The sequence below is a fragment of the Brassica napus genome, chromosome C3 (assembly GCF_020379485.1).
Source record: "Brassica napus cultivar Da-Ae chromosome C3, Da-Ae, whole genome shotgun sequence".
In the NCBI taxonomy this organism is placed as follows: domain Eukaryota; kingdom Viridiplantae; phylum Streptophyta; class Magnoliopsida; order Brassicales; family Brassicaceae; genus Brassica; species Brassica napus.
This window is the reverse complement of record NC_063446.1, coordinates 8,318,174-8,339,121: the sequence shown is the minus strand read 5'-3', so window position 1 is coordinate 8,339,121 and position 20,948 is coordinate 8,318,174. Positions and strand designations below refer to the sequence as shown.

General features: G+C 31.6%; 3 protein-coding genes across 4 annotated transcripts; 1 reads left to right on the top strand and 2 right to left on the bottom strand.

The window, feature by feature from the left end:
* The first annotated feature begins 8,981 nt into the window (after nucleotides 1–8,981).
* On the top strand, nucleotides 8,982–11,222 carry LOC106437508 (abscisic acid receptor PYL8-like). The gene is made up of 3 exons (XM_013878400.3): nucleotides 8,982–9,378; nucleotides 10,278–10,493; nucleotides 10,600–11,222. The coding sequence occupies exons 1-3, from the start codon at nucleotides 9,253–9,255 to the stop codon at nucleotides 10,810–10,812; spliced, it is 555 nt and encodes a 184-aa protein (XP_013733854.1). The 5' UTR covers nucleotides 8,982–9,252; the 3' UTR covers nucleotides 10,813–11,222.
* Nucleotides 11,223–13,109: 1,887 nt separating this feature from the next.
* LOC106441678 (ATP-dependent zinc metalloprotease FTSH 11, chloroplastic/mitochondrial-like) lies at nucleotides 13,110–14,058 on the bottom strand. The gene is made up of 4 exons (XM_013883464.1): nucleotides 13,924–14,058; nucleotides 13,714–13,836; nucleotides 13,539–13,589; nucleotides 13,110–13,304 (listed from the first exon to the last, which is right to left on the bottom strand). Exons 1-4 carry the CDS (start codon nucleotides 14,056–14,058, stop codon nucleotides 13,110–13,112), a joined length of 504 nt encoding a protein of 167 aa, XP_013738918.1.
* A 180-nt stretch (nucleotides 14,059–14,238) lies between these two features.
* Nucleotides 14,239–17,378, bottom strand: LOC106437509 (polypyrimidine tract-binding protein homolog 2). Of its 2 annotated transcripts, XM_013878403.2 has the most exons (12): nucleotides 17,230–17,279; nucleotides 16,921–17,113; nucleotides 16,625–16,834; nucleotides 16,430–16,487; nucleotides 15,833–15,895; nucleotides 15,680–15,753; nucleotides 15,491–15,586; nucleotides 15,338–15,395; nucleotides 15,138–15,242; nucleotides 14,980–15,061; nucleotides 14,762–14,874; nucleotides 14,239–14,673 (listed from the first exon to the last, which is right to left on the bottom strand). In XM_013878403.2, the coding sequence occupies exons 3-12, from the start codon at nucleotides 16,657–16,659 to the stop codon at nucleotides 14,404–14,406; spliced, it is 954 nt and encodes a 317-aa protein (XP_013733857.1). In that variant the 5' UTR covers nucleotides 16,660–16,834; nucleotides 16,921–17,113; nucleotides 17,230–17,279; the 3' UTR covers nucleotides 14,239–14,403. The 2 variants fall into 2 exon arrangements, with proteins under 2 accessions (XP_013733857.1, XP_013733855.2); XM_013878401.3 differs by lacking the exon at nucleotides 16,430–16,487 and having other exon boundaries at nucleotides 17,230–17,378.
* Nucleotides 17,379–20,948: the final 3,570 nt, after the last annotated feature.

Below are 20,948 nucleotides of genomic sequence, written 5' to 3'. Positions count from 1 at the left end.
CCACCGAGATCGAAGACAAGAATTGTTTCATTGCTCTTCCTTTCAAAACCATAAGCCAAGGAAGCAGCAGTGGGGTCATTGATAATACGAAGAACATCCAAACCAGCAATGCGACCAGCCTTGAGGCATCATCAACAAGCTTCCTCAAAACCTGCAACACAATTAAAACCCCATAAGAAACCAACCACACACACACACAACACAAGAGAACTCAACAAACAAATGATCACCTACATACATGTGCTCTAGCTGGCCTGAGCGTATAAGTCCCTTCACAATACTTTTGATTTCCTCACTTTGTTCTCTCCACCATCGCTGAAAAAACGCATGCATTCATCACAAATCATACAGAGGAACTAAAATTAAAAACAGCTCTGGACATTACTTACTCTCATTCATTGAGAAAGAACAAAATACCAAATCCTTTTCCTTTTATTCACTTATTCAGAGACTGTTGAGCAATAGCCAAGATGAATTCCAGAGACTTGCTAGAAAAGGGAAGACTGATGAAAAAGCTGTTAGATTTCCATCGAATAAATGATAGGGTAATGACGCAATAACGTTACAAGCAAGTGACAAACGTATATGTTAGTGATGCACAAGGTTATCTCTATCTGCAGCTATTACTAGTGATTGAACGAATCACAGAAAAATCAGTGAGAGTGTAGCAGTGGATACCAGCAACAACGACATCAGTGATCACATCTCCAACCCTTTTCCATAACAGCAAACACTCTTTTTAATGTTTTTGTTATATATTTTGTTTATAGTTATTTTTTCTTGTAACTTGCTTTCATGTTTATAGAAAATTTATTTGGTAGTCTACTCTGTTTATGTTTAAGGCGCGGCACTATGGATTATGGAATATATGCAAACATACTATTAGCCACTATATATTTATTATCATGGATCCAGTATTGTAATTTAGGCGATATCAAAATTCAAAAAAAAATTGTTAAAATATATGATTTCGAACCAACGTGATTTTTTCTTTGATAAACTGGTAGTTTCATTTATATGCCCACCCTAGTTTCCCATTTTCGGCTCATTCTCAGTTTATTAAATTCAGTTATGTAAAAGTATAGATGTCAAAATAAGTTATACCTCATGAACTGCACTTCGATTATTCATGAACACGAATTCTAAATATTTTTTAAGTCCATTTAATAAATGAGTTTAATGAGCAAGCTTAGATTAGATCATTAAGGATTTTTAATAGTATCATGAGCCAACTCATGAGCTAGGTCATTTTATAGTTAAAATTAAATATTTTAGATAACTTTTATTTTTCTTATGTAAAAAGGATAATTTATATGTTAACATATTTATATTCTAAAATTAAAATATAAAACAAATTTTTTTAGATATATATAGAAAATGTAAAAAAATATTTATATCACTCATCATTCATATATATCTTAAAATTAAAATGTAAAAAAAAACTATTCCTAAGAGATAATTTCTATATTACTCGTAATTTTACATTAATGTTTTTTTAGTATTTAATGTTGATGTTTTTTTAATATTTAAAATTTTGAATTACATTATAGAATTTATTTAATATTTTATTTTATAATTATTTTATTATATTTTATTATTATTAATTTTATAGTAGATTGCGAGTTAATTCGTTTAACTTATGATTTAGATAATAAATGAGCTGAACTAGTTCATGAAAAATCCAAGCTCATTATAAGCTGAGTTGAGTTGAGCGAGCTAGCTCATTTCAACACTTCTCACAGCGAGTTTCTATAAAATTAAGTTTTGGTTCAACGATTCAAGACTTCAAATTTATATGAAGAAAAATAAAAGGTGAATGAAAGATGCGCAATCTCAAGAAACGTTAATTTAAACTGTTTTATCCAAACTATGGAGTCTGGACCCCCAGAACCCTGTCGTTTATTTCTGAAATGACAGCCAGTTTATATTACATCAAAACATTGTCTTTTCTTGTCAATATCAAATGTTTTCATAGTTATGAAAAAAAATCTATTAGGTGGATAAATATACATGATGCCAAATAATATAAATTAAAAAAGACTGATGATTGGATAATGCGCCAAGATCTTTTAGAGAGAACTGCCAAGTGAAAGCAATAGCATCAAGTAACTGTTGATCGAATGATCGCCGGATGACTGCTAACACTGGATAGTTACCATGGCATGTTAATCATTAGAAGGGCTGAATTTATATCGACGAGGAAGATAGTGTGGAGTGTTGCTGCTTGTTGCCATGGCAGCTGGAGTCGGCGTCAATTGAAATTGAAAAAGAGGAAGAAACATTTTGCAATATGGTTGCTTATAACTCTTTTCAGAGATAATTATTTGACATCACGAGGCAATATTAAAAAAGCACTTACAAATACAGATATTAGCCTAACAAATATCTAAGAGCAACCCATCCCTACAATATCTTAAATGGGATGTCAAAATTGGCCGGCTTTCTTTTCAAAGCTAGTTTTTTTTTGTCTTTTGCATGAATTTTTGTTTGGCATAATTCTTAGAATTCACAATGCCCCCTGTTGACTTTCTAGTTAAAAAGGGCTAGAGCATGATATATATTAGTTTCTCATGTAAATTAGAAATAGTAGGATATAGTTATTTTCGAAACAGTTTTATTATCATTCAAAATTTGATTTGATTTGATAAAATGGGATAGTCAGTTAATTATGTTCAGAGAAAGTTACTTAACATCCCGAGGCAATACTAAAAAGTAGTTACAAAAATCTAAAAGTAATCAATTCCTACAATATCTTAAATATATAAGACTGTAAACAAAACAAAATTAGCATTTTAATAAGATATAGTTATTTAACTAATTTTTAGTGTTTAAATAAGTCGAGTCATTGTGTTATTATAATTTCTAAAAACTATATCCAAATGTTTCATTAGTTTGGAAACTCGTTTGTCTATTTTTTAATTATTAAAATACCCATTAGATATTTTAGGATGGAGATGTTCTAGCTTGTATACTAAGGTAGCAGAGTAGTATTATCGAGGGAATGCTTTTGGCATGTTACAAAGTTAGCAATGAATATTCTTGTTTTTCTTCTAGATATGACTTATAATAAGAGCCCAACCTTTTTGTGTTATAAACACCTTTTGTGGCTTAAAGAGTGTTGGAGAAAGCACGTGGGACTATTCGCTCTCTCGAGATTGGCTCTTCGAGTCAGGGAAAGTTAAAGACGTAAAGCAAACCCTAAAATGATATTATTACTTAGATCACCTCCAACCATTAGAAACTTGGTGGGATTCTAAAAAAATAAAAAAAAAAATTCTAATTAAATAACTAAATTTTCTATTTTCTTTTTAATTCTAAAATGCTACTTAAAAGACACGTGGAAGGTTAAAGTTTAGAAGCGATTCTAAAAATACTCGTTTTATAACCTTTCTACACTCTCTTTCCTATTTTCTTTTTTTTATTTCTTTATTTTTAATGGTGAGATTCTAATTAAAGAACCTCTAATGAGGTGGTCTTATTCTGTTCTATCATTTACAATAAACTATTCTAATTTACAAACCACTTGGAGGTAAAAAACAAACTTGTACCCACAAGATGTGCGAATCAATTCTATAATCTACGTCGAGTTAATTTTTCTTTATTCGCCATTAGCTTTATCAAAAGCTTATCGATCTGGTTTGTTTGTTTTTTAAACATATGTTTGGAGGCTATAGTTTTGACTTTTGAGTGTGAGCTATTTAAATGTTGATTAGAAGAAAATTAAGCACGAGTTATAATATAGTTATACATTCAAATTATAGTATTGAAAAAAACAATTAGGAATGCTTATTGTTCATAACGAAAATATATTGATAAATATCCAAAATCGGAATAATATCAAAAATATAGAAATTTCATGAAACATATCTATGAACGCGTTAATTATTGGTTTGTGCTAGTTTGAATTTTACATGTGTTTACTCTACACACGGCATCATTAATAGCAAATATATCAACAATTTATAATGTATAATATATTTATCCAAGAGTACTAAAATATACATATTTATGTTTGAACACTTATCATCGAGTAATTATGCTGATGATTAGTTAGACTGTGAATGTAGAAATTTTGTTTTCTAACTGAACCTTCTTAACATTTTTTATCAAAAAAAAAAAAAAAAAAAAAACTGAACCTGTATGATTTTTTATGCTATATGTAACCCCTCGACCATCCACGGTTAATGGATCACCCACACCCGCTCACTCGGTCCCGTGTACCCCATCTCGTCTGAAGGAAGGTGCGTTGGTTTTCTAAAGGTCCAAAAATCTTGTATACTAATCCTGCATGCAGTCACCACATGATATTTTTCCGTGTTTTGACCTCACTCGCACGGTATCGCGAATCACTTTCCGATAAATCACCGATCCTTTCACTACCTCAGTCCAAACACGCTTAACTCTGGAGTTCTAAACGGATGTGTGACGAAAAAAAAATCAATATTGGTGATATACATGTCCGGCCCATAGCACAAGCAAAATAAAAAGTGGCTTAGGGCCCAAAACAATTTATGGGGATTACTGGGCTGAATTTTTTTTTTTGAAAATATTTATAATTTTGTTAGTAAGAAAATGACACATTTTTTTAAATTTGATTAGGGCCTTAGAATGGGTTGGGCCGTTCCTCGTGACATAGATAGAAAAATTAATCATTTTAAGTTTTTCCATATATCACAAATCAGGATATTACATCATAATTATAAATAAAATAATTGTAAGAATTACATGAAAATGTTATGATATTATTTTTTTACATCTTAAAATTAGAGTATTAATAATTAAATATAACTCACAGTATAGTTTTTATTTATCAAACTATAGTTTGATTTTTTATATAAAGCATAATTAATAATTTTAGAGACTTCTGATAACTACCTAATCTATTAAAATTGAAGTACAAAATGAAATTAACCTTTATACTTACAATTTATTTACAATGCTATGCCACTGAAATAATAAATAAACTCTAACCTTAAACATTCTATTCGTTGTCTTTTTCTAATTTATTAAATCATTTCCTAATTACTGTATAACCATAACAACATCAGTATAAAATCTTTAAATTACGTATTGAACATCAACATTATGAACATTAATATGTAAAGCATCTCCCGCCATAAATTCGTGGATAGCCTAAACCGGGAAATTAATGTTCAGAACCAAACATTGAATTGATATATTAGTAGCTATAATAATTATGTCTGACCAAACTAAACCAAGAAATCCCCTGGACTATGGATGGTGTATTCAATTGAGAGTTTTGAGTGATCTGTGTCAAAATGATAAATTCAGTGTTATTGAAAGATGAATTTTAAAAATTCATTTAAAATCCAGTGTTATTGAACTTGACATTTTATAAAGTACTCTAAAATCTACTGTTATTGAAAATATTTTAAGTTGTGGAGTTTTAAAGCTTTAAGTGATTTTAGAGTGTTTGGGTGAAATTTCTTAGTTAAAAAAATTAAAACTCAAATCTCATGGTTTTATGTGATATTTTAGAGTGGTTTAACAAAAATCATTTTATTCTCTGCAATTCTTTAAAATCATCTAAAACCTCATTAAAAATCAAATCACCTCAAATTTTAGATTGAATACACCCTCCATTTGTGAGTAATTTTGCTACATGTCCTCTCTACAATCAATTTCACAAAACAAATATGACATTGCTACTGAAATTGATGACATGGCTTCCGTAAAATATGACATGGATAATTTCATTTAATGTTGATTTATATTTTTGGTAAACTTATTAGATTGGTAATAATTCATATATTATATTTAATATTGATATTTCTTTTTGGTAAACGTTTTTTAAAATATGGTAATAGCTCATATATCATCTATAAAATAAATATATTCATATATAACATTTCAAATTTCGAAATATTATTATTTTTGTATAATTATCTAATTTGTATTACTAAAGCTTTCAAAAATTCCTACAATTTTTTAAAATTTTAAATATCTAATCGTAAGATCATTAGTTTTTTATATATCTACAAATTTTATAAATATTATTTAGGCTAAATTTTTGATAATTATACAACTTTATATCATTTTTATTAGTTTAATACAAATTGATTTAATATATATCAAATCTATATTAAATATTAGTAAGAAAATAGTAAAATTTATAATATTTAATAAAATTTATTTTTAAATATGAGTTAGATTTAAAAAAAAAAAATTACTGCACATGGTGCAGGAAAACACCTAGTATAAATGAAATAACCAGAACAAGCACATAAATTCTTTTAGCAGAAAACAAACACATAAATTTGTGGGCACTTATTTAGTTAATGAATCATGTAAACACATAATAGATTTAACCAAACTATCACCACAAGACTAAACCATGAAATTATAGGTTTCAAACAATTAAATAATCAGTATATTAATATATATGATTTAAATACCGTAACCGTTAAAGTGAATAACCTACATTTACATCACATATATTTTCTTAGTAAAACTTAAGATAGTTCAAAAAAATTAAAGATTGTAATCTACGTTTAGTAACAAATATTCGTTTTCCTAAATATAATGAAATTCTACAACAATATTTTATCTAGAAGATAATAAATCACGTATAGTTTATTTAAATTCCCATTATATTCGGCCATTCGAAGATTGCAATCTATGGACTGGGCACATAAAGAGAACAATAAACTGTAAAATATAGGATTGAAATCATCTATCTCATGTAAATTTTCAATCGTATTACTGATAAATTAAAAATAAATCTATGAATATATAAAAATTGTTATAAATACACGAGTGCTGGCCATTGTGCTACACTATAGCCAAATAATAAGAAAAAGAGTGATCGCTTTAAAATAAATCAGTAGAACTATGGCTGCTAATATGATACTATTGTTTCATTATAATATTTTTTTCTTGAAATAAACTGTTACTAACTCAATTATAGATTTAGTACAAATCTATCTATTATTTTAGTCATTTGATTTAGTTATGTGTGTCATTTAATTTAGTCATATATACTTATATTAAGCTTATTATGCATTTATATATAACTAATTAGAAAAAAACAATAAACTTATGCTTAATTTTTTATCTATTCTATTAAAACTGAAATACGAAACAATAATTACCTATTATAAGTGATTTTTTTACATCTTGTTCATTTCTTTTTAACCAATTTAAAGCATTTTATTAATTTTATTTTCCACATAATTTGACATCATTTATTATAAAAGTTCAAAACAAAATTACATATTTTAAGTATTACTACATTTTTTACATTCAGTTTTTCGGTTTTCCAAACTACTTCATTAATTATATTTACAATAATAATTTGACGTCATTTATTTTATGTGTTAACCATAATAATTTCACATGTTTGAATGAAATTACTTCATTAATGACAAAAATTCAAACCAGTTAACAAAAATAATTATATATATGTTTACATAATTAGTTAGACATAGGCATTTTCGTTTATAGATCGGTTTTTGGGTATTATGGTTTTTTGGATTTTAAAATTAAAGTCCGTGTATAAACCATGACAACAAATATCGAGCATACAACGAGTATTATATATTTCCGGACTTTGTCCGGGTCGAATTCTTCCAGATTTGGGTAGATTCGTAGGAACCTAAAAATATCCAAATAACATATATTTATATACTTAAATTTGTCACTAAACAATTTATAAAAACATAAAAATCAATCCCGCGCGGATCAAACTCTAGCTAAAGTTAAAAAAACAATTATATAACCCTACCAGTCCGCTCTGACTGTACTTTGTGGTTTAACCAAACTAGGTCTGGGCATCCGGATCTTCGGGTCGGGTTCGGATCGGGTATTGTCGGGTTCGGGTCCTTCGGGTCCTAGCAATTTAGACCCATATAGGTACCTATAACTTTTCGGGTCGGTTCCGGGTCGGATCTTGTCGGGTCCAGGTCGGTTCGGACCTGTAACTTCAATACCCGTAAAATACCCAAAATTTTCGGGTATATTTCGAATCCGGGTCGGTTCGGGTATTTAGGACCCAAAATAGACCCGAAGTACCCGAATTGGACCCGAAAACTCTAAAAATACCCGAAAAACCGCAAAAATACCCAAAACTTTATCCAAAATCAGACCTGAAAACCCTAAACATACCCGAATTTTACCCGAATATCCAAATTATATTTTCTAAAAATCTAAATTTCACCAAAAACCTACAATTATACCCAAAAATCCAAACCCGAAACTTTAAAAAAAAATCTGAAATACCAAAAATATACTCAATCACCCAAATATACCTAGTATATACAATTATTTGCGGATACTTCGGATACCCGAACGGGTCTCGGGTAGGACCCGGACCCGAACCGAGACCCGCAGGTCCAAAAAAAAAGACCCAATAGGTACTTAGCATGGATCCGGATCCGGACCCGAACCTGTATTTTCGGGTCGGTTCCGGTTCGGATCTTCGGGTCCGAGTAAAATGCCCAGGCCTAAACCAAACTCTCAAGTTGGGACAATTATATAAAGTGAATAAATAACCAATCACGATTAGCAGGGCAATAAGTCTTGGCGATTTAAAAACTTAAAAAGTCTTGGCGATTCCAAGTTAGATGATGTAATAATAGTAACTTTATAACTTCAACAGTGACGTATTCTACGGTTTTTTTGGATGAAATAGTTACGTATTCTACTTTTTTTATCGAAATGAGACAGAAAAAAAGAATAAATTTTTCAGTAATTGACTCAGCGCTCATAGGCTAAAACAACTATAGGAATCGTGTGTTTTTACCAATCAGAAACTTAATAATTAACACATTTAAGGGGTAAAATCGTCAATAAACGAAACCATCGAGAAATGGACAGAGAATGGCATTTCTGTAAAATTCTGAACTCAGAGGGATAAAAAACTGTCCAATTAGAGTAGTGGAAAGACCTTCGTCTATCCAATCAATCAATTTTACTTTTTTTATTTTACAGTTTAAATATCTCAGACTATTTAATTAGTTAAGATTTAAAAAATATCAAGAAAGACAGAGAGAGAGAAAAGTTTGTTGGGAAGGAGTCTTCTCTCTTCCTCTAAAGAAAGAAAGAGAGAGACGGCGACTCAAATCTATCCTTCTTCACATTCACGCTTTTACAGGAGGATCTAGACTCCGAGATCAGATCTCCAACGAGTTGAATAACAGCAGTGATTACTTCAGAAGCTCGATCTTACCTTTTTTGTGTGTTTGTGTGCTTGTCCACACGAAAACGTGACTTAGACGGAGGAGGAAGAAGAAGATGGAAGCTAACGGGACGGAGATGAATCAGGAGAGAGAGTATATAAGGAGGCACCATAAGCATGCGCTTCTGGAGAATCAGTGCAGCTCTACGCTGGTTAAACACATCCAAGCTCCTGTTCATATAGTAAACCTTCGTCTTCTTCTTCTCTCTTGCTTCTACATGCACTCTGTTTTTTTTTTCCCTCTATGATTAGGTCGTTAATGTATATATGTTGACTCATAATTTTTTTTTTTTTTTTTTGTCAAATCCCATATAGATATGTGAGACTCTCATCTAGTTCTACTGATTGTTTAGTTATAGAAGTTTTTTTTTCTTTTTACATAAAGATTGGTTATAGAAATTCTTATTGACATGTCTTGTATATGGTCGGATCCGGTTTCATTAGTTAGCCGGGATCTTGTTCATTTCTTATATACTTCCTCCTTTTATGTATGTTTTAGAATTTTTTTTGTTTCAAAACTATATATTTTGTATTTTTCGATGCATTTTATTATCAATAATGATCAATTGTAAATTTCAAAAACATTAATTAAATTTCTTGATTTCTTATTGTCTTGGAACTATAGAAAACAAATAATCGCAAAAACCTATGTATTTATAACTAGCGTTTAATATGTTTTTATTAATATGTCTGAAAATTCTAAAACATGTATTGTTTTGAAACAAGAGAGTATATTTTTGTGTGTTTTATAACTCCAATAGGATTCTAAGATTTGAAATCTTCTCCAATAACAAGATCTTTCTAACTAATTTTCTAAATAACATTAAATCTTTGTGTCGTTTAACTTATTGCATTTATCATCTGTTTCTTGCATTATATTCTTCATTTAGTGCTAGATTGGGGCGAATAGATTTGACTAGATGATCTACAAACTGGTTATGATGAAGGTTTTCTAAATCTCTTGTGGTAAATGTAGCTGAAGTAGAGGGAAAGAGATGATTTAGAAATTTTTAGATTTTATTATAAAAAAGGAAAATCTTTTGTATGCATTAGGTTTTGATCATCTGTTTGGTTATATTAGGTATGGTCCCTTGTGAGAAGATTCGATCAGCCACAGAAGTACAAACCATTTATCAGTAGATGTGTGGTGAAAGGAAAGATGGAGATTGGTACTGTAAGAGAAGTTGATGTAAAGTCAGGATTACCAGCTACTAGAAGCACTGAGAGATTGGAGTTGCTTGATGAGAACGAGCATATTCTCAGCATGAGGATCGTTGGTGGAGATCACAGACTCAAGGTAAACGCACCAACCTTTATTTCTTTCTTTTTTTAAATCAATGTTTCATTTGTATTAAAACCCCATTTTTCTAATTGATGTTGCTCTGTTTATTAAATGTGATTAGAACTATTCATCAGTTATCTCTCTTCACCCTGAGACCATTGAAGGAGGAAGAATAGGGACGCTTGTGATCGAGTCCTTTGTGGTAGATGTACCAGAAGGGAACACAAACGATGAGACTTGTTACTTTGTGGAGGCTTTGATCAAATGCAATCTTAAATCTTTAGCTGATATCTCCCACCGCCTCGCGGTTCAAGACACAACAGCTTCCACATGAACAGAGTCTAAGAGAAGAGAGAGAGATTGAAGAAACTTACTGAAATGTGGAGTGAGAGAAAGATTCGGTGCCGTGGATGAAGCTTTCAAAGGGAAAAAGAGAGTGTCTCTTTGAGGATGGACAAGGCAAATAATAATCGCCATTTTACCGTTTACATAATAATAAGTTTCTTTATTTAACACTTTTTTTTGTTTGTCAATTTGATGAATATTTTTGGTTTCTTTCTTCTCTGAAGATCCAAAATATGATTTTGGAGATTTGGCTTTTGCCACCACTTGCAGGAATCTTTACAATTTGCAGAGAGACATGTTAAAAGATGTGATCATGGGGTTCCACTCTTCTTCCCTTTTTTTTTGTAACACTTAAAAGTTGGTTGCACCCATAATGGCCACAGTTCCTTCTTAATTTTATTTTTTCTACCTTTTTTTTTGTTTTATGATTACTAACTTTATTGAACCAATAGCATCTATGGGATGTGAAATCTCCATTAACACTTAAAAGTTGGTTGCACCCATAATGGCCACAGTTCCTTCTTAATATTATTTTTTCTACCTTTTTTTTTGTTGTATGATTACTAACTTTATTGAACCAATAGCATCTATGGGATGTGAAAATCTCCATTAAGGAAAAAGATCGATAGTTTATAGATTTTGTCTTGACTTGTGATTGTGGAAACATACATTAGCTCCATTACCTGTAAAAGGTACTTCTTTGTTTAGTATTTTTTAAAAATTGGTTAAGTGTACTCTGAGTTTATTATACGTTTGTCCGTTTGGAATGGTGAAACTTAAATATTCAAATAGCTCACATGGACAGGTATAATAGCTCCATTAAACAATGTTTCCATTTTACTAAAAAATGTGTATAAGTTTTTTTCCTTTCTAAATTTCATTAGCCAGTTTCACTTGAAAACATTTAGAGGACTTGCAATAAGATTTTTGTCTTCAAAAAATCACAAGAGAGGATAATAACTACAATACAATTTCTCATTCCTTTCAATGTTCTTTTACATTTCTTTCATAAGATGGAGAAAAAGGTTCCAGGTCTAAGTGAACCTAATGAGACCTGGAACTTAATTAATTTATACTAAACTAATTTTTTTTTAAACTCAATTAATTTATAACATGAGATCAATAACTTTACCTGCTATTTTTTTTTGTTTTTGTTGCACATGTTTTGTTTTTTTTTTTTTTGTATTTAGCTTACTATGTACAAAAGCTTTGAACCGCCCCTTTTCGCCCAAAAGAAAGGGTGTGTTTTTGAATAGTGTAACTTCTTTGCTTCTTGGCTTGGAAGGAGAATACGATTTATGTCCTCTGCGGTTAGCATTTCATACTCTAGAAGTGCGTTTGCTAACGTGTGTAGCTGCTTCTCATGCTGGACGAAACACACAAATAAGAACAGACTTTATTAATACAGTTCCGATAAGAGTAAAAGAATGTGACTAGCGCAAAACCTTGCACAAACAAACCCGTTTCAACAGAGATTTCACTCGCTCTTATGCCTCTCGAAGAAGTTTCACAACCTAACCACAAGTGACATCACCACCAGATGAATGATCAGACACTTGGACGAGCAAAGTGGGATTTGAACAAGCACAAACTAGAAGAAAATGAATAAAGAGAGAGAGAGTGATGTAGTGGAAGTTTCTAGGGATAAAACTATATTCGTTGATTCTAAGAATATCCTGAAACTAGGGTTTGTGAATACTCTTCACAGTGCTTAATCAAAAGCTCTTTAGGGTTTAAAAATACTATTCACATTGCTTAATCAAAAGCTCTTTAGGGTTTGAAAATGTTTATAGAAACCTTTTTAGGAAAACTCATTTCATTAATCAAATCATAATCTCCGTACAACCTTAAGCTCAGACGGCTATATATAAAAAATCATAAAAACCCTAAAACATTAAAGATAATTATCCAAACAATAAATAAAACACTAAATAATTAAGATATTTATTCTAAATATTCTATGTATCAGAGAGTCTCCTACCTCTGCATCGTCTCCTACCTCTGCATCGATGTTTGATTGCATTTCAGAACTTGGTCTTTCTTTTATATGAACCTATTGCCTCACTCATCCCACAACTTGATACTTTCTGCATCAAACCAAAACCATTACTATTACAACTAGAGGTAGGGCTTGTCCTGGGCAAAGCCGGATGAAAAAAATTACATAGACATAGGTCCCCAAATTTATTTTTAAAAAAAAACCCCCAAAATTCATTAAAAAAAAGGTATATTAAAATTTTAACTAAGTGCCCCTAAAATCTCAGGCCGGAGGTGATATGGTTCGTGTCATATGAAGGTTATAGCATGAGATTTACCATTATATTGAGCAAGTTCTATGGCCTGAGACACATCGCTACTTGCTTCAGTGGTGATATGGTCCAGGCCGAATATGAGTTTTTCAGCGACTCTTCTTCTCATACATACATCAAGACTAGCTAATAACTGTTTCTTGCTCACTAATGTTTCATCGGTTGAAGGTAACTGCGTACCCATTCCCAACGCAGATATACGTGGCAATTGCTTTGTGGATCAATCGCCTAAAATATTTAAACTGGGTCAGTTAACTGCAGCAAGTCAAAGTATTGGTAGCTTAATAAGAGTTTTATGATTAAATGGAGTGTGACTTAAAAGCGCACACACAAATGATATTTAACTATTTGATGCCTATCCCATTCAACAAGAGATGACAATAGATAATGCTATATGAAAACTTACTTTAGCCAGCAATGTCTTTCCAGTACCAGGTGCCCCTGTAAGAAGAATTCCCTGGAAGCAAACATTTTAGGAAATGTATCAATATGTTAACTTACTTTAACCTTAAGTAGATTAATAGGACAGAACCAAGTAACATGCAAGCGAGAAGATATAATTACCAAATATAAGAGATTACACCCTTGGCAACTTTCCTCCAAGACGGGTAAACTTTAATGGGTCTTTTTAGATATTCTACCACTTCTTCAAGCTCTTGTTTTGCACCATCACAACCCTTTACATCCTTAAATGTTTTGACATTCTGCAGCAAGCAAATTTATCAGGATAAGGTAACAATGAAGCCGCTATTCGAAATTTATTCCGTTCAAATGCAACATAAAATGTTCACTGGGTAAACTAACATGATGATCGATGACAGAGCTTCCCATTCCATGACCTTCTCAATAGCTCTCCTTACAGCCGCCATAACCCAATAAGCAACACCACAACCAGAAACTTCTTCTTGAAGAGTGGAACAAGACATTGGAGTTGGTTTGTTACTTTGGGTTTTAGGGTTTTTGAATATCCCTTCGTTTACCTTCTCAGAGAGTTTAGTAAATAAATATAACCTTTATCCAGATTCTCAATGTTAAGCACAGTTGATAAATATAGTGAGTGAGAGACAAAGGTTAAGTGCAACTATCACATTTCTAAGAAGACAAAATGATGGATAAAACCAAATGGTTAATATGATAATGATCATTCGGACACTGAGTAATGTGTGTTCCATAAACTCAACAACAACAAAACAAAAAGAAAACAGAGGAATGTGTAAGAGAGAGGGATTAAAACAACTTCAGTCTTCGACTTTTAAAACGTTTTCTTCTTTCTAATGCATTGGACCAGAAGGACCACCACCATAATGGTGTGGCGGCATATGACCACCCGGACCTTGATGCATCGACGGTGCTGCCATGTAGGGATCGTGGCCTTGCCCTACTGATTGACCCCATCCCCCTTGTGGCTGCTGCTGGTAATGGCTCGCACCTGCTGCATGGTATTGCTGTGAATTACCCGGGTATGGATTATGGCTGGGCTGTGGAGCCATCGCAACAGCCGCGTCAGGCATTGTGTAGTCTCTGCTTCTATCATTGTTCACCTGAAAAATACAAAATAACCCAAAACATTCGCAGTCGGAACTTTATATAGAGGGGGGGATATTTGCTAACTAACTAAACTATACTTACCTTTATGCTGAGGTCGGTGTGGCGCGAGTAAGTGATGTGTAGCTTACAAAACCCACCCTCATAAATACAGTGTCCTTCCAATGCTCCCTTCGCCACCACAGCCGTTTGCACATCTGATTATTTAAAAAAAACGCCAATATCATTTGAGAATTTGCTTACAGATCATAATGACAATGGAAAACAGAGCATCTTTTATATAATACGATGTATTTTTTCACCTGGGTATTGAATCAATGCCTGTACCCCACCATTCTTGTCAAACATTGCAATCTTTTGAACAGCTCCAAATGCCGCAAAAACCTACTCGTTCATATAGAAAATTAATATTTTCGCAAGGAAAGATTCAATGAGGTTTCAATGGTCAAGCGAGTATTACCGTGTGTAAAACATCCAAGGTTACAGCATACTGCATGTTCTCGATGGATGCAAGAAGAACATTACTTTCAGGCTCCATCTTCCTGCCGTCTACACCAACAATCACCTATCACCAGCAAGTGGTTTAGGTAAGTAGCAATCAGAATTTTTAATAATAAATGCATTTTTCGAGTAAGAGAGACTGTTTCCCAAATTGCTTACCTGACCAGTACTATCAATGGCTGATGGAGCCACAGGAAGATAAGGGTTAGTATAGTCCCTGCAAAATCAGAGAGGAAATGATTAATTTATTATGATCATAGAATCAACGGCAGTCACCAAGTAAAACCAAAACATGTTTCAACATACACATACCTGCTCCGATGACTCTGGAATTTGACAGTCAAATCTGTATGAGCTGAGTACGTGATTTTAAGAGAGCATTGGCTGACTTCCTCTGGGAGTAGATAACTAATGCCGAGAATGAGATGAAAGTAATAAGTTAAGACTCTCATATAACAAGTAGCAGACCAAAAAGTGTCTAAGAACTAATAAAACTGTCACCTAGGAATGCTTCTGCCATCGAGGGAAGTTCTTGCAGAGGTTGCAGTTTCTGCGTCAGAAAATTGAACAAGTGCCTAAGAGAAATTAAGACAATAAACAATATTAGTACCATAACTCGAAAAACAAAGCAAGTGAAGGCTAGGTGTATTATACCTGATATCCAGCTGTCTTCTCGAAAGTAGTAATCTTGTGGACAAACCCAAAGGCTGAGAATACCTGCATTGCAAAACCAGCAATTAGAACAACAGAAGCCAAAAAAACAAACAAAAGGGTAGACTTTAAAGACCACACTGCAGCATTTGTATTTATTTTGTACTTCAGAAACACTACAAGAAAAATCTGGTTCGCACTTGTACACATTAAATTCGCACAGCATCACAACAGTTAGGATAGCAGATTAAACTAACATGATATGGTGTGGTAAGTCTGAGGTTGTATACACTATCTGGAAGGCAAATGATATGTGCCTTCCAACATACCAAACAATCATACTAGGAAAAAAAAAGAAATTTCTCAATAGGTTAGCAGAGATTGATGAACCTCTGGATAAAATCCATCACATAAACTTGTAACAGTTCTATATCGCAAAAAAAAAGGGCAGATAGATCTTGCACCATATCATATCAAAGTATCTACACCTATGTAAGATCCTATTGGAGTATTTGATAAAAAGGGAAGTGTGAGGGGGAAAGAGTAGGGAAGAGAGAGAGAGAGTCAGTGTTAGGGAAAGGAGAAAGGAAACAAACACACATGTGCTCTTTCTCCTAATGCATTAAGCTGCCACTGAAGATATTGCCTTGACATGGCCCTGCCGATCCATTTACATTCACGTCAAAAACAAACTTTCCAAAACCTAAAACCTAGTTTTATCAGAATGTCTTCAAGAACAATCTAAAATTTTTCCAAGGAAAAACAAAAGGAAAGGTGATTGGTTGATCCACTAACCAGATGCAAGACATCAATGCTGACCATGCGAGCATCCTCCCCTTCGACTGTCACAAGAAGCACATTCCCCACAACATCCGCCGCCGTTTTGTTGTTCACAATCTCCTGCCTGTTGGAGTACTGTAGGTAGACAGTTTTCCCTCGAACCTGAGCAGGCTCCGACGAAGACGCGTAGAACGAAATCATCTGTATCGCTTGGTTCAAATCTTCCTGTAAAATAAAGAAAGAAACAAACTTTCAATGAAAAAAACAAACTCAACTCAATAATAACGTCTCCCTCTTCAATCTTCACTTACAAACTCAATGAAAGCTTGATTTTTATTAGCTCCAACGTTGCACTTCGTATTCACAACGGTGCCAAAGGGCTTCCCGAGCTCGATCAGCTCTTCTTCAGTGCATTCCCAAGGCAAGTTCCTCAGATGAAGAACCTTCGAAGGAGTCTGCGTGTACCGGAACTGTTGCTGGCTTGAAACGGAAGACATCGGCGATCTGAAGAAAAATCAGAATATCGTTAGATCTCAATATCGAGACGATTACGTTTAGATGATACAAAACAAAATAACTACGTGATGGTATGGATGATATAGAAGGAGAAAGAGTGTTACCTCCTCTTCACTGATTGGGAACTTGCAGAGAAATTAGGGTTTCGCGTTTTGGGAAGAAGATGATTGATTGTATCAAAGAGATTGGGGTTAGGAGGAAGGGCAGTTTCGTTAAACGTCGTCGTTTTGAAAGTCATCGTTAATGGGTTGATAATAAAGATGGGCTTTGCTCTTTCACTGGCCTGTTATCATTACGTCTAGTTTTTTTTTCGAATAAGCAAAGCCCATATATTTTTCTCGAGAAACCGAAAACTTGCCACTAGTACAAACACACACTTAAAAGGGTGGTGTATTGGACTAGGAGTTTTAAAAGACTTTAGTGTTTTATTTTAGTGGGATTCAAGTGACTTTTGAATTTATTAGGGTGGTTTTGATGAAAACTTAAAAACTACAAATAAGAATTTACTAGGGTCTTGCGCGGAATGAACATTATATATAAAAATTATTTTATGTATTATATGTTTTTATATATTATGAAATAATAAATATATATTGAATAATTAAAAAAAATAGTAACTATTGCATATATAATTAAATTGGTGCGAGCATATAAATTTATCAATCTAAACAATAATTATTTTATTTGATAGGATATATAATTAAATTTAAATGATATTAACATATATATAGTATATTTTTAATATTAATTTCTATTAAACGATGTTTTCTACTCGTATGGTTATTTTATCATTTGTATCTTTTATAGCAAAAAACTTTAAATTATTGATGACAAATTTTCATTGTGCGATTAATAATTTTAGTAATTTGTAATTTTTAAAAAAAAATTAAGCTGTCAATGTTTTTTCAAGGCTTTTATCAAAAAAGTTTGTCCAAATTAAATTTTGAAATTAAAATATTTATGTATTTTTATGGTATATAGTTTAATTTAAAACGATATATATATATCTTTTAATCTTAATAATTATTAAATGAAACTTTCTACTTATATGATTTTGTAATCATTTGTATCTTGTCATAACAAAATCATTAATTGTCATATATACTTTAGCCACATTAGGAAATTCTGTAACTTTTATTTAAGGAAATAAAAATAAAACTAATAATGAATTTATGGTTAGTTTAATAAAAAATTTATTATATATCTTGATGGACTAATATATATCTCTAAGAATTCTAAGAATCATTCTAGTGACGACACATTGCTTAAAAAAAAATGTGGTAATACTTCTCAATTAATATATAAGGGATAGATGAGTTGTTAAAGATATCTCTTATAAATTTCAGAATTGTTTAGGTCATTTGAGTATATAGTTCTCGCCAATATAGTTTTTACTTACGGATCTATCTACCTATCACTCATAATGTATATGCGTAAAGAACTTAAACATCTGGCCATTAGTGTATATTAGAATGTATTTACCGACATTGAAATACAATTGATACTTGGAAGTTGGATCAAACTTCAAATTTGTTCAAATAACACATATAGGGATGTTATTTCACATGATCTATTTTAAACTAAAAATGAAAGCAAAGTCTCCTAAAATCCTTATCACATTTTTTTTTAACTATTATTTACAGTTGAATTATAACAGTGGATTTGATCTAGTTTTTTTACAAATAGTTAACTGAATAACAGAGGATTACAAGTGATTTTCAATAAATTTACAGAAATCTCATATTGAATAACACTTGATTTAGAAAGAGTTTTTAAAATTATTGGTTAGATAACTGTAGATTTTAACAAAATTATAAACTCTAGTAAAATTCTTGTTTCAATACCCCCTTTTAGAAACAATGAATTGCGACAAAAATATTTCAAAACACAGAAATATATACGTAAAGGAGATAAATACTATCAAATATTAATAAAATAACTTTTTATCCCAAAAATAAAACGGAAGAAAGAATTTGTCAACATAATATTCATTAAAGAGTAAAATGACAACTATATCCCTAGCCAGAGCCGGTTTTGGAGGGAAGCCAATGAAACTTGTGCTTTCCGCCGCCAAATATTATCATTCTAAACGGCCACATTTGAACAGAAAGTTCTTAGTAACCCAGCGGTTCGCTGAATGCTGTAAGTGTTAGAGGTTGCAGGTTCGAGGGACTTCATCCACATTTTTTAAATTGGCTTCTAGCCACATAATAACTAGGACCGGCTCTGTCCCTAGCTATAACAAAACGATTACATATATATATATATTATACTATTTTAAAAATATAGAGATATTAAATTATACAATAGATTTATGAGAAATTGCCAAAAATACTATTTTCAAAGTATCATTTTTCATGTTTACACTAACCACTTTTATCCTCATCTTTAATGTAGGGTAAAAGACATTTATAACCTTTTGATTAACTTTGACAAAAAAAAAAATGTGATTAACTAATCTAAACTTAAAACATCAACTCTAAACTCTAAATCATCAACTCTAAACCCTAAACCATGAAACATCAACTCTAAACCCTAAACCCCGAAACATCAACTCTAAACCCTAAACAATGAACCTTCAAATCTAAACCCAAAAACATAACTCTAAACCCTAAACCCTAAATCTAAACTTAAAACATCAACTTTAAACCCTAAATCATGAACTTTAAACCCTAAACCATGAAACATCAACTCTAAACCCTAAACCGCGATACATCAACTCTAAACCCTAAACCTTCAAATCTAAACCCTAAAACATCAACTCTAAACCCTAAACGTAAACCCTAAACGTAAACCCTAAACCCTATATTTTTCTGAAATTCAAACCCTAAACCTTCAAATCTAAGCCCTAAAACATCAACTCTAAACAATAAATGTAAACCCTAAACCCCTAAACCTTCAAATCTAAACCCTAAAACACCAACTCTAGGGTTTTAGGGTTTTAGGGTTTAGGGTTTAGGATTTAGGGTTTAGGATTTAGGGTTTTAGGATTTAGAGTTTAGAGTTGATGTATTAGGGTTTAGGGTTGATGTTTTAGGGTTTAGAGTTTACTTTTTAGGGTTTAGGGTTTAGTGTTGATAGTTTAGGGTTTAGTGTTGATGGTTTAGGGTTTAGGGTTTAGAGTTGAAGTTTAGGATTTAGGGTTTAGAGTTGATGTTTTATTGTTTAGAGTTGAAGGTTTAGGGTTTAGGGTTTAGGGTTTAGATTTGATGTTTCAGGGTTTAGAGTTTGGAGTTGATGTTTCAGGGTTTAGGGTTCGTATTTCAAAAGAAAATAGGGTTTAGGACTGATGGTTTAGGGTTTAGGGTTCGTGTTTAAAATTGATGGTTTAGGGTTTAGAGTTGAATTTTAGCGTTTAGGGTTTGAATTTCAAAATAGTATAATTCAAAAAAAAATTATTTTCTATTTTTTTATATTTTTATTTATTTAAATATTTATTTATTATATATATAAAGTACAAGAGCATAAGAGTGTTTTGCCACTTTATGAAGAAATTATTTTTGAAAATAGTAAACAAATAATTTCCCCTAAATTTATTATTTTATATTTTAATTTAGGATTTTGTGATTAGAATTTAATATTTAGTATTACGAGGTGGATTAGTATTTAGGATATTTTAGAAAACAATACTCTTGTGTGCTATTTAATGATAAAAATTAATTTGGTATTACTGATGAGATCTGATTAAATAAGTATTCTACAACGATTTAAACATCTCAGTTTAGTTATTTAATTAAAAATTTATTAATGTTTTTAGAGTAAGAAATTTTGGGTTTGAGTCTCTGAATGCTATGTTATCAATTACGAATTAATTAAAAAAAAA

Coding starts and splice junctions, on each gene's coding strand:
- LOC106437508 (XM_013878400.3), top strand. CDS start 9,253: ATGGAAGCTAACGGGACGGAGATGAATCAGGAGAGAGAGTATATAAGG. Junction 9,379..10,277: donor TCCAAGCTCCTGTTCATATA/GTAAACCTTCGT, acceptor TGGTTATATTAG/GTATGGTCCCTTGTGAGAAG. Junction 10,494..10,599: donor GTGGAGATCACAGACTCAAG/GTAAACGCACCA, acceptor AAATGTGATTAG/AACTATTCATCAGTTATCTC.
- LOC106441678 (XM_013883464.1), bottom strand. CDS start 14,058: ATGTCTTGTTCCACTCTTCAAGAAGAAGTTTCTGGTTGTGGTGTTGCT. Junction 13,837..13,923: donor TCATCATGTTAGTTTACCCA/GTGAACATTTTA, acceptor TGCTTGCTGCAG/AATGTCAAAACATTTAAGGA. Junction 13,305..13,538: donor GAAAGACATTGCTGGCTAAA/GTAAGTTTTCAT, acceptor ATGGGTACGCAG/TTACCTTCAACCGATGAAAC.
- LOC106437509 (XM_013878401.3), bottom strand. CDS start 17,363: ATGACTTTCAAAACGACGACGTTTAACGAAACTGCCCTTCCTCCTAAC. Junction 17,114..17,229: donor TCCCAATCAGTGAAGAGGAG/GTAACACTCTTT, acceptor ATTTTTCTTCAG/ATCGCCGATGTCTTCCGTTT. Junction 14,875..14,979: donor GGCATTGATTCAATACCCAG/GTGAAAAAATAC, acceptor TTAAATAATCAG/ATGTGCAAACGGCTGTGGTG.